General features: G+C 38.8%; 1 protein-coding gene across 1 annotated transcript; it reads left to right on the top strand.

The window, feature by feature from the left end:
- Positions 1–14129: 14129 nt before the first annotated feature.
- Positions 14130–16421, top strand: cartl (cocaine- and amphetamine-regulated transcript-like). Its single transcript, XM_028823022.2, has 3 exons — positions 14130–14341; positions 14519–14599; positions 15922–16421. Exons 1-3 carry the CDS (start codon positions 14204–14206, stop codon positions 16027–16029), a joined length of 327 nt encoding a protein of 108 aa, XP_028678855.1. The 5' UTR covers positions 14130–14203; the 3' UTR covers positions 16030–16421.
- Positions 16422–17120: the final 699 nt, after the last annotated feature.

Consider the following 17120-nt stretch of genomic DNA (forward strand, 5'->3'; position numbering starts at 1 on the left):
TTTCCAGAGATATCTGATTATATCATGGTGGTATGGTGCTGTGAAAAGACAAAGATGGAAATGAATGACTCATGCTCAGACACTGTGTCACATATTTCCATTTAGTTAGGAATGACACATTATCACTTCACCTGTTTCAAGTTACTTTGTACCTTCTGACTTAGCCTCTGCACTTCCCTACTTGTTTAACCCTCTACTTGTGTCTTTTATTTAATTCATTCTTCCATTAAAAAAATGCCCATGCCTGGTTGTAGTCTTTTCTTACCTTTCCCTCATAGTCAACCAAATAAATCCAAATCTTAATTCCATGATCCATGAAGGGCAGAAGCCTCTTCAGTTGACTTATGTGAATTTTTCAAATTTTATTAACCCATTTATATATGATATCCATTGAACTGATTACTTTGAGCCATGCCATATGCTAGCTGGAAGCTTTTTTGGTTTGCAGTCAGCATCCATTAAGTTGCCTCACAGTCAAGAGTATCCCATCCCACTTTTCACACCACATTGAGAAATATATGAGATTCACTCATAGTTTAACTGAGAGAATGCTAAGCCTTCTTTAAAAAGTTAATAAAAACTAACCACAGGAGGGTTCACATGCTATGTATTGTAAAATGGAATTAGGACCATGATGAGAAAAGGATGTGAGTCCTCCAGAAACCTTCCCTGTCCGTGCCAGGCTTCCTTTGAATGGCTAGAGAAGGTCTCATCCCAACGGGCTTAATCTCAGTTCCACTGGCCTGCCAAAATCCTGGCAAAAAGATTTTAAACATAAAATAAACTTAAATGTCCTGAAGTATTTTAAAGTGTCTCTCTAGTAAAGAAAACAGAAAAAAAACTTGCTTCAAGAGACAATTTATCATGGAAATTTTTTAAAATAAAAATATCTATTTGGAAAAATACAGAAATCTCACAAAAGACTCACAAGGAAACAAAAGGACTTACCTGAAAGGCAAACAAATGTAATTCACAAGACTAATCCAAGAACAGAGCAATAAATGGACAAAGCCAGAAAATCGATAAAACAAACAAACAAAATACTCACAATCACTTCCACTAGCTTTAATGTACTGCTAACCTGAGCTTCCTTCACTCTGAGAGTTAGTTTTGTGGGTCTGTAGTTATGTACATATGGGATACACTATCACCCAGTAGAGATTTACTGCAAAACTCGCTGCTTCTTGCTTGTTGATATACTGCCAAACTGATTTAGATGATGTCTTCATGAGTACTCCCCAGTCACTTTACCATAAAATGTGGTACACTCTAAGCAGAGAACCTTAATGGCAGGTGTAACTAGACTGGAGGCTGGAAGTACAAACATGTATTGATTACAACCCATTGAATTATTTTTGTTTATTTTTTTAATATTTTATTTGGTGGATGGACCTTCGACCACGGGGCTCAGCCCAAAGGAGCAACGTGGTTCCGCTCTCTTGTGGGCCCCCCCACCTGCAAGAGAGGCCATAGGGGTCGGGTGCAATGTGATATGGGTGGTAGCCGAAGGCGGGAACTCTGACGTTCCGACCCTCGGTTGCCGAAACTGTCTTTTGGGACATGGAATGTTACCTCTCTGGCGGGGAAGGAGCCTGAACTGGAGCGAGAGGTTTGATAGGTACCGGCTAGATATAGCCAGGTTCACCTCTACGCATGGTCTGTGCTCTGGAACCATTCCTCTTGAGAGAGGCTGGACTTTGTTCCACTCTGGAGTTGCTGTGGGTGAGAGGCGTCGGGCAGGGGTGCTTATGGCCCCCCGGCTCGAGGCCTGTACGTTGGGGTTCTTCCCGTTGGATGAGAGGGTTGTTTCCCTACACCTTCGAGTTGGGGGAAGTACTCTGACTGTTGTTTGCACTTATGCGCAGAACAGCAGTTCAGAGTACTCAGCTTTCTTGGAGTCCCTGGAAGAGGTGCTGCGAGGTGCAGCTCCTGGGGACTCTATCGTCCTGCTGGGAGACTTAAACGCTCACGTCGGCAATGACAGTGAAACCTGGAGAGGCGTGATTGGGAGGAACAGCCTCCCTGATCTAAACTCGAGTGGTGTTCAGTTGGTGGACTTCTGTGCTGGTCATGGATTGTCCATACCGAACACCATGTTCGAGCATAAGGGTGTCCATAAGTGCACTTGGCGCCAGGATGCCCAAAGTCGCAGCTCAATGATTGACTTTGTAATCGTGTCATCAGATCTGCAACTTTATGTCTTGGACACTCGGGTGAAGAGAGGGGCTGAGCTGTCAACTGATCACCACCTGGTGGTAAGTTGGATCACATGGTGGGAGAGGCTGCCGGACAGACCAGGCAGACCCAAACAAATAATGAGGGTCTGCTGGGAACGTCTGGCGGAGGAACCGGTCAGAAAGATCTTTAACTACCACCTCCGGCAGAACTTCAACCTCATTACGAGGGAGGCGAAGGACATTGAGTCTGAATGGGCCATGTTCCGAGCCTCCATTGTCGAAGCAGCAGAACGGAGCTGTGGCCGCAAGGTTGTCGGTGCCTCTCGTGGTGGCAATCCACAAACCCGGTGGTGGACACCTAAGGTTTGAGAGGCTGTCAAGCTGAAGAAAGAATCCTATTGGGTCTGGTTGACCAGTGGGACTCCAGAGGCAGCTGATGGGTACCGGCGGGCCAAGCGTGTGGCAGCATCGGCTGTTGCAGAGGCAAAAACTCGGGCATGGGAGGAGTTTGGGGAAGCCATGGAAAATGACTTTCGGTTGGCACCGAGAAGGTTCTGGCAAACCGTCAGGCGCCTCAGGAGGGGAAAGCGGTGCTCCACCAACACTGTGTACAGTGGAGATGGGGCCTTGCTGACTTCAACTGTAGACGTTATTGACCGGTGGAAGGAATACTTCAAGGATCTTCTCAGTCCCACCAGCATGTCTTCCTTAGAGGAAGCAGAGCTGGAGGACTCCGGTGGGGGGCCCGTCCATAACAGGGGCTGAGGTCGCCGAGGCAGTTAAAAAGCTCCAAGGTGTCAGGGCCCCTGGGGTGGACGAGGTTCACCCTGGGTTCCTCAAGGCTCTGGATGTTGTGGGGCTGTCCTGGTTGACACGTCTCTGCAACATCGCATGGACATCGGGGGCAGTGCCTCTGGATTGGCAAACCGGGGTGGTGGTTGCCCTTTTTAAGAAGGGTGACCAGAGGATGTGCTCCAGCTATAGGGGGATCACACTCCTCAGCCTCCCTGGTAAGGTCTATTTAGGGGTACTGGAGAAGAGAGTTTGGTCGATGGTCGAATCTCGGATTCAAGAGGAACAATGCGGTTTCCGTCCCGGCCGTGGAACACTGGACCAGCTCTACACCCTGGCCAGGATCCTGGAGGGGGCATGGGAGTTTGCCCAACCAGTCCACATGTGTTTTGTGGATTTGGAGAAAGCATTCGACCGTGTCCCTAGAAGCATCCTGTGGGGTGTGCTCCAAGAGTATAGGGTATAAGGCTCGTTGTTACGAGCCATCCAGTCCCTGTACAGGAGGAGCAGGAGCTTGGTCCGCATTGCCGGTAATAAGTCAGACTCGTTTCCTGTTGAGGTTGGACTCCGCCAGGGCTGCCCTTTGTCATCGATTCTGTTCATAAGTTATATGGACAGAATTTCTAGGCGCAGCCAAGGAGGGTAGGGGGTCTTGTTCAGTAACCTCAGAATCTCGTCTCTGCTATTTGCGGAGGACGTGGTTCTGTTGGCTTCATCGGACAGTGACCTCCAGCTCTCACTGGAGTGGTTCACAGCCGAGTGCGAAGCAGCGGGGATGAGAGTCAGCACCTCTAAATCCAGGGCCATGGTTCTCAGCCGGAAAAGGGTGGAATGCTCTCTCCTGGTTGGAAGCACAATACTGCCTCAAGTGGAGGAGTTCAAGTATCTCGGGGTCTTGTTCATGAGTGAGGGAAGAATAGAGCGGAAGGTTGACAGACGGATCGGTGTGGCCTCCGCAGTAATGTGGGCTCTGCAACGGTCCGTCATGGTGAAGAGAGAGCTGAGCCAAAAGGCGAGGCTGTCAATTTACCAGTTGATCTACGTTCCTACCCTCACCTATGGCCACAAACTTTGGGTAGTGACTGAAAGAGCAAGATCGCGGATACAAGCGGCCGAAACGAGTTTTCTCCGCAGGGTGGCTGGACTTTCCCTTAGAGATAGGGTGAGGAGTTCAGTTATCCAGGAGAGACTCGGAGTAGAGTCGCTGCTCCTCCGCATTGAGAGGAGTCAGTTGAGGTGGTTCGGGCATCTGGTTAGGATGCCCCCTGGATGCCTCCCTGGGGGGGTGTTGACATGCCCCACTGGGAGAAGGCCACGGGGCAGACCCAGGACACGCTGGAGGGATTATATCTCCCGGCTGGCGCTGGAACGTCTCGGGGTCCTCCCAGAAGAGCTGGAGGAGGTGGCCGGGGAGAGGGAGGTCTGGGCTTCCCTGCTTAGGCTACTGCCCCCGCGACCCGACCTCAGATAAGCGATGGATAATGGATGGATAGATGGATATTTTATTTTATTTTCAAAACCCAGAACATTACAATGGCATGCTAATCAATCAAACATATAATAATAAAATTACAAATACAACCATATCACTCTATTATATTAAAACAGCTTTCTGTCATATCTGTGATATTCAGCCTTAGCCACTCCCTTCCACACAGCTCACCAATCGTTACTCCTACTGCACACATCGTTTCTCCATATCACCCCATGGCACTCTCAGTGCTGCTAACTCACCTTTCAATGCAGTCGGTTCTAGTGGTAAGGCAGAAAAACAAATAGATGAATACACATAGGTTTGGTCCACAATAGAAATAAAATCTTGTAGTACTTCTTTATATTCCCTGCTATGCACCCCAATAAATACAAGTTATCGCCAATATACTAACAACCCAATCATGCTTCACTCACTCAGAATATGGAACAAATGTAGGAAGTATTTTAAGATAGAAAAGCTTTTATCTCTGGCACCTCTGCACGAGAACCACCTCTTTCCACCCTCTCAAACATATGCAGTTTTTAATGCCTAGAAAACATTCGGGATTAAAGCACTTAGAGATCTGTACATAGACAACGTCTTTGCATTCTGCGAACAATTACACTCCAAGTTTAACTTTCCAGCAACACATTTCTTTCGCTACCTTCAAATTCAAAACTGCTCAATTTTCCTCACCTCCCACCTACCTCTATGCCGGAAAAAATATTACTCAGTCTCAAGGACTCGGACAGCATTTCCGTAATATATAAAACTATTTTACAGTCCTTCCCTTTCAAATATCCAAGAGAACAGTGTGAAAAGAATCTCTTACTCAACATTTCAGAAAAGGAGTGGAAAGTAGCAATGCACAGAATTCACTCAAGCTCCATATGCACAAAGCATAGAATTATTCAACTCAAAATTATATATTGAGTGCATCTCTCTCGTTTAAAATTGTCTAAAATGTTTCCAGGGCAAGATCCAAGCTGCGAATGCTGAAATCAAGTTCCGGCCTCACTAGGTCTCATGTTTTGGGACTGCACCTAATTAACATAATTTTGGACCAAAATCTTTAAATGCCTTTCAGACAGCCTTGGTGTCACAATCCCTCCTAACCTATTTAAAGCTGTGTTTGGGATACTTCCAGAAGGGCTTAAAGTGGAGAAGGACAAACAAATTGTGATTGCCTTTACTACACTACTGGCACATAGACTTATCTTGCTCAATTGGAAGAATCCTAACTCTCCTATTCTAAGTCAGTGGGTAACTGATGTTATATACTATTTGAAACTGGAAAAAATCAAAATCGAACTTAGAGGATCTGCACAAAACATTTTCAAAGCCTGGCAGGATCTAATGAATACCATTTTAGAATAAATATTTAAATTGAGGAAGAAGGTTCTTTCCACTCTTTTGCTCCATTTATCTTTATTCATTTATCAATTTATCTATTTATTCATCTTCACTAGCATAAAGTTTTACACTGGTGGCCTAGCTCTCTTTCTCAGTGGCGGGGGATGATTTGTTTAGAACCTTTTTTTATATTATTATTATTTTGTAAAGCTTGAGTTATGGGTATGGAATGTTATTTGATTTTAATAAAATCAATAAAATTAAAAAAAAAAAAAGAAAATTCTCTATTCAAGAATGTTGAATTTTAGACCGCGATGGAAAAACAGGGGCAAAAGCTGATAATGAACATTGAAATTATTCAAGGATGTCAAAAAAAGAAAATTAACAAAAAAGAGCTGCATATAATAAACATGAAGGACAAAGAGAATTGTCCAATAAACGAGAAAAAGAAAAATATCCTGAACAATATGCAAACAGAAATGCAAAAAAGCAATGTTGATAGAATGTAAGTAAGAGGATAAAGTAATTCTTAATATTTATTTTGAAGAGGCGTTAATTTAGTTTAATTTTTTATTTACTTTTTATTATGTTTCACTTTTTTACGTTTATGTTTTTACTTTTACTTTTTACTTCTTCTTCTACTTTTGGCTGCTCCCGTTAGGGGTTGCTGCTGCAGATCATCTTCTTCCATATCGTCCTGTCTTCTGCATCTTGCTCTGTTACACCCACCACTTACATGTCCTCTCTCACCACATCCATAAACCTTCTCTTAGGCCTTCCTCTTTTCCTCTTTCCTGGCAACTCCATCGTTAACATCCTTTTCCCAACATACCCAGCATCTCTCCTCTGCATATGTCCAAACCAGTGCAATCTCGCCTCTCTGACTTTGTCTCCCAACCGTTCAACTTCAGCTGACCCTCTAATGTACTTATTTCTAATCCTGTCCATTCTCGTCACACCAAATGCAAATCTTAGCATCTTTAGCAATGCCATCTCCAGCTCTGTCTCCTGCTTTCAGGTCAGTGCCACCGTCTCCAACTCATATAATATAGCTGGTCTCACTACTGTCCAGTAGACCTTCCCTTTCACTCTTGCTGATACCTGTCTGTCACAAATCACTCCTGACACTCTTCTCCACCCATTCCACCCTGCCTGCACTCTCTTCTTTACCTCTCTTCCACAATCCCTGTTACTCTGAATTGTTGATCCCAAGTATTTCAATACATCCACCTTCACCAACTCTACTCCCTGCATCCTCACCATTCCTCTGACCTCTTTCTTATTCACACACTTGTATTCTGTCTTGTTCTTACTGACTTTCATTCCTCTCCTCTCTAGAGCAAACCTCCAACTCTCCAGGGTCTCCTCGACCTGCTCCTTACTCTCGCTACAGATCATAATGTCATCAGCAAACATCACAGTCCACAGGGACTCCTATCTAATCTCGTCTGTCAACCTGTCCATCACCATTGCAAATAAGAAAGGGCTCAGAGCTGATCCCTGATGTAATTCCACCTCCATGTTGAATGCATCTCTCACTACTACTGCAGTTCTCACCACTGTCACACTTCCCTCGTACATATCCTGTACAACTTTACATTCTTCTCTGCCACTCCTGACTTCCGCATACAATACCACAACTCCTCTCGAGGCAAACTGTCATACTGTATGCTTTCTCAAAGTCCACAAAGATGCAATGCAACTCCTTCTGGGCTTCTCTATACTTCTCCATCAACACCCTCAGAGCAAACATTGCATCTGTGATGCTCTTTCCTGGCATTAAACCATACTGCTGCTCACTAATCATCATCTCCTTTCTTAACCTAGCTTCCACTACCCTTTCCCATAACTTCATACTGTGGCTCATCAGTTTTATTCCCCTGTAGTTACTACAGCTCTGCACACCCTCCTTATTCTTAAAAATCGGTATTAGTACACTCCAAATCATTCAACCTTCTCTCTCTCTTATTCTCATCATTCACCAGCCTCTCAAAGTACGCTTTCCATCTGCTCAACACACTCTCCTCACTTGTGAGTATGTTTCCATCTTTATCCTTTATCACCCTAACCTGCTGCACATCTTTCCCAGCTCAGTCCCTCTGTCTAGCCAATCGATATAGGTCCTTTTCTGCCTCCTTAGTGTCCAGCCTCTCATACAACTCATCACACGCCTTTTCGTTAGCCTTCGCCACCCCTCTCTTCACCTTGCGCCTTATCTCCTTGTACTCTTGCCTACTTTCTGCATCTCTCTGACTATCCCACTTCTTCTTTGCCATCCTCTTCCTCTGTATACTCTCCTGTACTTTCCCATTCCACCATCAGGTTTCCTTTTCCTCCTTCCTCTGTCCAGATATCACACCAAGTACCCTTCTTGGTGTCACTCTTACTACTTCTGCTCCAGTTGTCCAGCTGTCTGGCAACTCTTCACTGCCACCCAGTGCCTGTCTTATCTCCTCCCTAAAGTCAACCTTGCAGTCTTCCTTTTTCAACTTCCACCATTTGATCCTTTGTTTTACCCTCCCTCTCCTCCTCTTCTTCTTGATCTCCAACATCATCCTACATACTTTTACTTTTTACTAAATTTTATTATTCATTGGTATTTAAAATAGACAGTTGTAGTGAAATACTCTAGTAACTGATTTTCTATATATAATAACTATAAATATAATATATAAATATAATAAGGACAAAACCACACCCTGCATACATGAAATAAACACAAAGAAAACAAAGGAATAAGAGAAATACATAGGAAAAAAAGAAAACAAAAAGAAAAGCAAAACAAGATTCAAATCTATACCCCCATTTCATTAATTTAAATATTATATAAGTGTTGGATTTGTGAGGTGGTCAGAGACTCAGGCAGAGACTTAATCATTTTTCTAAGTAAGTTTTCTTTATTGCAGCCATTAAACATCTACCCAAATGTACTGAACTCCATTTCTTATTCTTCCCTGTTTATTTTTTCCTGCTTCTCCCTAAAATTAATTGCAGCTCTGAAAACATCTCTGTTAGGATAGCTACAGCCTTAGAATGCAGATTCTTCAGACTTATTCTTACACTACACAAGTGTGCAGGGAGAAAAGGGAAGAACAAGAAAATTAAATATAGCTGAAAATAAATAACAGGACAATACCAAATAAATTAAGTCTATCATTCATTTACCAAAGAGATAATTCATAAAATCAAAGTTAAAGAAGAGAACAGTAAGTTGTTTCCCATGAAAAAAAATAGTAAGCAAATTTGCAAGAAGCAGTCACAATAGCCACAAATTTTAACAGTGAAATCTCCATGGCTTTAGCCATGCATAAACCATTTCCTTCATGACTTAACCTTACACAACTTCAAGGAACACTCTCTAGCAATAGGACTTCAAAATGGCAATGTCCATAAAAAGGAAATGGTGTCATGGAAAAAATACCAAAACAAAAAATAACAAAATTCTAACTAAGAAAAAAAGTCTTTAAATTAAGAAAATAAAATGATCTTTTAATTCCTTGATATTTAAAATATAAGATTATACCAGCCAAAGAGTACAGAAAAATGTACATAGCACTGAAGAAATTAAATAGTAATGAAATTACAATAAAAATATTTAAAGAACACAGAACTATTATCTATAAATGACTAATTATTAACAGTTAAATTACATTTACAATTATGTTTACATTTCTCTTTTATCAGATGCTTTTATCCAAAGCATCTTACTAAAGACGTCAATATAACTGAGTAAACATCAATCTTGAGACTGTTTTGAAACAACAGCTACAGCACAAGGCTAGAAAATTGACCACCACAAATGAAGAGCTCTAAACCAAACAGAATAACACAAGACTTCATACTCTTTCATAACTAATATGAATATCTCATCAAAACAATGATCAATTAGAAAGATATACTGTTCTTGGAACAACACAGTAGGATCTGCCCAAGTAGTAGAACTCACACCATTTGATAGCAGTCCCAGTGATGGCTAGGTCTGAGCAAGTAGCAAGGAGGATATAATGGTTAACTGTGTCAAAGGCAAAAGAAAGATCAAGGAGAATGAGACATGGTGTTAGTTCTAACTACCAGTAGTGTGTAAACAACAGTGAGCAAAGCCATCTCAGTGGAATGGCCTGTCTTGAATCCTGACTAGTTAGGATCAAATACTTGTATTCTATAGGAATAAAGTGGAGGCTTCGTTAAAGACAGCATGTTGAAGAGTTTTTCAAAAAAAGGAAAGAGAAGAGAGACTGGCCTGCAATTGCCTACTTGGGATGGGCCAACTGTGACCTTTTTGAGAAGTGCAGGAATTATTGCATATTTGAACATTTTCAGAAAAATGAAAGTGCTGAGTGAGGTACTAATGATGTGTATAACTGCAAAGATAAGTGTTGGAGAAATAGCCTGAAGGCAGAAGGGGAATGGGGTCAAGTAAGGGAATTGGGTCAAGTGGGCAAGTAGTGGGATGACTACAGAAGAGGTCTGAAACATCAGTAAGGAAGACCAGTGAGATAGTGGAACATGTTATGCTGTGCTCTTGAGGAAGCAGACTAATTGGCATGGGTGATGTAAATTGGCCACTGATGGCAGCCACCTTTTTGTGAAATAAGGTACCAAAGTCATTATAAGAACATCAGAGATTTGAAAAACGAGAGGAAAGCATTCAATCCATCAAGCCTGTTTGTTTAGCTAATAAGTAAGTTGTCCCAATATCTCATCCAAATATTCCTTAAAGCTTGTCAGGGTTTCTGCTTCAACTACATGTCTTGGTAGTTTGTTCAAGAGCCTCTCAACTCTTTCCGTAAAGAAGTACTTCCTGGCTTCATTTTTAAATTCACTTCTCCTTAATTTCCACTGATGTCTTAGAGTATGTGACTCACCCTTAAGCCAAAAGAATGTTCCTATATCTACATTATCAATACCTTTGAGGATTTAAAATTCCTAGATTAGGTCCCTACGCAGTCTTCCCTGCTCGAAACTGAACAGGTTTAATTCTCAGTGTCCGTCAGTGTATGCCATGTTCTTAAGTCCTGGGATGCACTTGGTTGCTCTCTTCTACACTTCTTGTATCATGGTGACAAAAACTACACACACAGTACAGATGCAGTCTTACTAGTGCATTATATACTGTAGTGTAGTTTAAGCCTAACATCCCTTGACTTAAATTCAATAGTTTTTATGATATATCCTAACAAAATTTTTGCCATTTTAATTATTTGTATCATCACAAACCCCTAAATACTTTTCAGAGGTTGCTTCCTACACGGCAGTGTCTCCCAATTTGTATTTATAATTGATGTGTCTTTTGCCCTTGTGTATCACTTTGTACTTTTCTACATTAAACTGCATTTTCCAGGTGTTTGCCAAGTTCTGAAGTTTGTCCAGGTCCTTTTGAATTATTTTTGCTGCCTCATCAATGTCTGCCATCCCTCCAGTTTTAGTGGCATCTACACTGACACAAGTTTGCTAACTACATCAATGTCATTAATATAAATAAGTAATGGTCTAAGGACAACCCCTGAGGGACTCCATTGATGACCTTGCTCCATGTGGAGCATTTTCCTCTTATCTGTACTGTTTGTTTTCTGTTGGTTAACCAACTAGAGATCCAGTTTTATAGGTTATGCTTCTTCAAAAAAATCTAAAAGATTGGTTTGGCAGGATCTTCCTCTCATTAACCCATGTTGGCTGTTATTTAGAGTATTACTTTTGTTTAGGTAATTTTCTGATTTAATTTACTAATTGGTCTGTAATTACTAGGATCCATTTTGTCTTCCTCCTTGAAGATCAGAGTCATATTTGCTACTTTCCTTTCTTCAGTTACTTCTCCTTTCTGAAGTGACTGCTGAAATATGCCTAATAAGGGTTTACAGATGAAGTCTTTCATTCCTTACAATACAATTGGTAAGATCCCACCAGGTCCAGGGATTTTATTATTCTTCAACATATTGAGGGCTTGAAGCACAGCTGACACTTCCATCTTAAAACCTATGAACTCTGAGTTTGTTTTTACTTCTGTATAAGGCATACCATCTTTTTCTTCCTTTATACTGTAAATGCTTGGGTGAAATACTGAACTTTGTTCAGTTCATATGATTTTTCAATCCATTTGTGTCCCTAAGGTTTCTTAAATTCTCTTTTATTGTCTTTTTACTGGAGTAGTACTGAAAGGATTGCTTCTCTAGCAATTTTTATTTCTGTTTCTCTTTTAACATTTCAAATTACTTTTTTCAGTCTGTTTCTGTAGTTTCTGGTATTCCACTATGTCACAATTATCTCGTGTTTTTTTAACGACCAAGGAGGTTGGAAATGGAGGTGCTGGAAGAGAGGTGAAAGCAGAGAACAAAACTGCTCATGTCAGTAGTGTTGCTAATCTTGTCCTGGAAGACACTTGTTTTAGAACTGGTAGCGGCAGAAGAGAATAAGATTAAATAACATTAACACTTTCTAGGCCTTGGATGTCCTCCATTTTAGCCTTAACCTCAGACTTCCAACTATTTCCTTGCAGCTGTCCTAAGCTTGGAATAATTTACACTATCTGTTTAACAGGGGGTATTATATTGTTGAAATTTGAGTTAAGAAATTAGGTTTTTAATGCTGAAAGAAGTAATGTAATCTTGTACTGCTGACAAAGGCCTTTAATGAAGTATACAAATTAAAGGGTCATTTCAAGCTCAGTTGCATTTCACTGATAATTGTATTATCAGATATGTCACCTACATCACACCAGGGATAATATTTTAATGTGCCTTTCTTTATATTACCTTCAAATTCCCTTAAGGAGCTGCTGTATATGAAAAACTGTGCTGCCTGGGTTCTTACTTGAATATTATTGGACCATCATATCAGACAAGTATTTTTCACAATTACACAGGTTCCCGATTATAGACACATTACATTCAAACTCTTCACTTACAAAGCAGTCTATGGTACAGGACCTCATTACATCTGTGACCCTGTCAGATCCTACAATTTTACAAATTTGAAAAAAAGAAAGAAAAAGAATTAGGCGTGAAAGATTGTACAACTTTAAATAACTTTGAAGAACATAATTATTCAGTTTTTCATTATTGGCTTCTTCTCCTAGATATATTGGAATTATAACTAATAGCAACATTAAGCTATTCAGAATAAATACATAGTTAAAGCATAACAACAGTATTTGCCTTAAAATTGTATTTTCCACTGCAAAATTATCACAAAGTACTTTACAAAGAGAAAAATGTAAAATTGAAGATGATTTATATATACAATCTATATGGGTTGTTTATTTATTGTAAGAGCCAGTCTTAGAAAGTTAATACTTTAAGTTAAGTTAAATTCATATTAGTGTTTACTGAGTCATAGCCATAGACAATGGTATATATAGCCTTTTACCCCCTGTAAGTTAATAAGAGATAGAACTTTCTCGCTATAATTAAGATACAGTGTGATAACAGAGTAAGTTGTTGTTTAGAAGGGACTTAAAAAAAACAATTTTCAGCATAGAAATGGGATAGACATACAGTTTTCTGACCGTTTTTAAATGGTTCAGAAACGTTTGGAAGTGATTTGTAACGATAAGAAATGAAACAAGATTTATAAGCTTTGATAATAACTTTTCATAACAATAACTTTTTTTTTTGCTATATAAATTTTCTCTTTTTGTGTGAACTGTTTTACTTTGAATTTTTTATTAAAGCTTTTAAAAACGAATATATTTTGTCTGTGGAATCATTTCGACATGTCAGGGTTTTGCTGAATACAAGCTGAAGCGAACTTTGGTAATTTTGGGTAAACGCAGCTACATTTATTTTTTATTAAAAATATACTGCTTCAAGTTCACAATATGCATCTGTTATGCTGAAATTCTGCGGAACGAATCCGATTTTACAACAGAAAACAACAGCAATTTAAAAATATCTGCATTAGGCTGTTACAGCTCATGTTATAGGTTACTTTGCGGTTTCAGAATTGCTATACTGTACTGTCATACTTTACTCTAGCTGCGATCGGGTCTTCGTTAATACTTACAAATTGAGTTTGACATAGATGATGCTGCGAAAACCACAAACACATAAAATGATGTGTTTTAGAAAATATTTACCCTGCACCAGCCAAGAGAATTCGGAATTTCGGACTTAAAACAAAATGTTTTCGTTAAAGTGGCCTGTAAGTAATAGTTAAATAATATCGATTGTATATGAACTTAGTCAACACCGCACCTTGTAAAACGAATGCCTTTATTGATCGTCCTTTATTTGCAAGTGCACACATTTGACACAAATTCCAATTATTTTGCTTCCCCTCCCCTTACAGTCGCCGCACGGGCGTGGCCAGTGTCTGTATAAAATGAGTCGGATGTGGTGCGAATCCACGAAGACTAACACGTCTTTTTAGTCAACGGTGCACGCTTTCGGCATATACACCGGTCTCTTGCGATATGGAGAGCTGCAGCACGATGCTGGTCCTTTTATGTGTCTCTTTGTTGCTTACAGTTTGTCACAGTCAGTCTTCTAGGGAGTTATCTGCTGAAGATTTTCCAAATAAAAAAACACCTTCTTCGGCGGAAAAAGATCTGGTGAGTATATTAAACTTGTTCAAAGATCAATGATGGCGCGGCAGCCAATGATTATAATGATTATAACTGTTTATATATAACAGTTAAGTTAATCATTAGTTGCTTTATTTGTAGGAAGCAGTCTCATTTAAATCAAATGGCTCCTGAAACAACAACCGTATTCCTTTTTATGTTTAGGTAGAAACAATGGAAGAGTTATTGGGTAAATTCCAGAGCCGATTACCATCATATGAGAAAAAAGGAGGAACCATACCTCTGGTAAGCTACTGTATTTGTAATTTATATATATATATATATATATATATATATATATATATATATATATATATATATATATATATAAAACATTTGTTATACTGTATAGTATGATGTTAGTGCCTTTAAATTGGGTTTCTTAGTCTCACAGAAATTGCCAAACAGTCTATTAGATACATTTTTATTTATTTGTAATAATTTTAATTAGGTACAATTAAAGGAACAATTTGAATTGTTTTTCACAGTTAGGAAGGATTAGTAGTTGCCCATTCTTTACAAAATCACCAGCAGTTTTAACATATTTAAACCACCATGTAAATGTAATGAAAATGTTACTTGGAGGAATGAAAGCTAACTTGCAGTATGTTTGGATAAATCATTTCATCTTGTCTAGTTAACCATGATAAAGGTCTAGTAAAGATAAGTTGTGTCTACACAATGAAAAATGAAATATTGATTTTTATAGGAAGTACATGCAAGAATTCTTACCATTGCTCATGCATTTTTAAATAATGCACATAATATATTGGAACATTAATGCAAAAATGTAGATTGATGCTTGTCATTGTGGGCACCATTTACTTGTGGTGGCAGGAGGGTGGTAGAAACTAATCTTAGAGTTAATTTCAATTTTCATATTTACAAAGAAATGTAAAAGTGATAAGTATAAAAAATAATACATGTATTTTCTGCATCTGTATAACTCATAGTGATGTATTTAATACCATCATGAATCATGACTATTTTTTCATGAGGTGCTAACTTATGTTATGTATACAAAGTTTAAAATAATTTGAGAAAGCTTTTTTAATATATTTTGGCAGCTAATTCTTCTTTGGTTATTATACGTGTGCTGATTAGGTTACAGTGGATGTTGTATCTGCATTTAATTTTTTCTGTTTTGTTGAATTATATGTTAGTTCAGAGAACATGTACTTTCATTCAATGTGTCAATCATGGGACATTACAGATTTTCTTTGTTCAAGCATGGATGTCTAACAGCCATTATTTAGTAGAAATTCTTTGTTCTTCCACTTTTTCATGTTGATTTTCTTAAGCAAAAATGGTGCTTGGCAGTAAAGCAAAATGAAGGGAATTCAAACATATAAATATATATTGAGCAATGTTCCCATTATATTATGATTTTATGTTTAAACATATTTATATAAAATATGTTAACTACTTCTAAACAAGTAAGTTCAGGAGGCAAGGGTGATACCGATACAAAAGAAAGACTAATTACTATTCTGTGGCAACCTTGTACATGGATAAGAAAAGACATTATATGTTTTCATTGCCTTGATTAATGTTACCCTTGATTTCAGTGTGATGTTGGAGACCGCTGTGCTGTGAAGCTGGGCCCAAGAATCGGAAAACTTTGCAACTGTGCCAGGGGAAGCTCCTGCAATTCATTTCTTCTGAAATGCATTTAAATGTCCACCTACCTCCCTAAATAAAAATGGCTGAATTGTACTGCTGAGATAGAAGCAAGAGAAAGAAATGTCTTCTTTTAAAATTAATTCACAGAACTAATTTTTCATCACCTCCAGCTTCACTGTTGTTTCAATAGATGCAGTAATAAAAATGTAAGTTAGCATTTATTAAGTATTTATAGTAAATCATCTTAAGGAAATGTGTGACTTGTGAAAAATGAATTATGAAATCCTGACTCTCTGTTTGAATATCTTCCTTTTGTTAGGGAGCTATAATGACTGACAAGGTAATATGGGGATTATTACCTATTTTATATGTATCAAAATAAACATACATGTTTGATATTTAATTAAATGAAGCAGATGACAAATAAATACAATATGTTCTTCAATATTGTTCTTTATGTTATTGGGTAATCCTTTGCAGGTCTTTAAATTATTCAGTCTTGTGACACACACAAAGACAACATGGAAAGAGTATATTATTCTATTCAGTGACAGTAATTTAAAAGAAGGAACAAGCATAAAATCTGTTCAGTTTCACATTATATAGCAGTTTCGTACAAAAGGTACCTTGCATTTGTTCCTAAGCATATGTGATTTTTGTTCATTCCCAAATTCATGGTTCTTGCAGCCTATATTTATTTAATATATTTATTGTATTCTATGACATATTTGCATATTCTTATTCAGTTTACACCTTCTAAAGATATTATATAGAATGTAACTATACAGATTTAGTCACTATCCAATAGAATGCAGATAGAATTATTTGTACAAATCATAACATTTGGGCAGTAAAATAGAAAAATCAATGGCACAGATGTCAAAAAAAGACACTTTGCATTAACACAAATGAAGAAAAAAAAATCTATGAGTGCTGGACGTTGTTATGATTGATCTTCACCAGGCAGAGTGTAAGAAGAGTGTTTAGAATTGTAGTCGATTTTTAGCTGGTTTGGGTTAGTTATACCTTCCACGTATCCTTATGTACAGTACAATGCTCTGTCTGTGTGCGCGTGTATGTCCCTGAAAAAAAATAGTTTTTAATCATATACTGTACCACATTACCCATACAGTGATTTTTTCAG

This window comes from Erpetoichthys calabaricus, chromosome 17, assembly GCF_900747795.2.
Source record: "Erpetoichthys calabaricus chromosome 17, fErpCal1.3, whole genome shotgun sequence".
In the NCBI taxonomy this organism is placed as follows: Eukaryota; Metazoa; Chordata; class Cladistia; order Polypteriformes; family Polypteridae; genus Erpetoichthys; species Erpetoichthys calabaricus.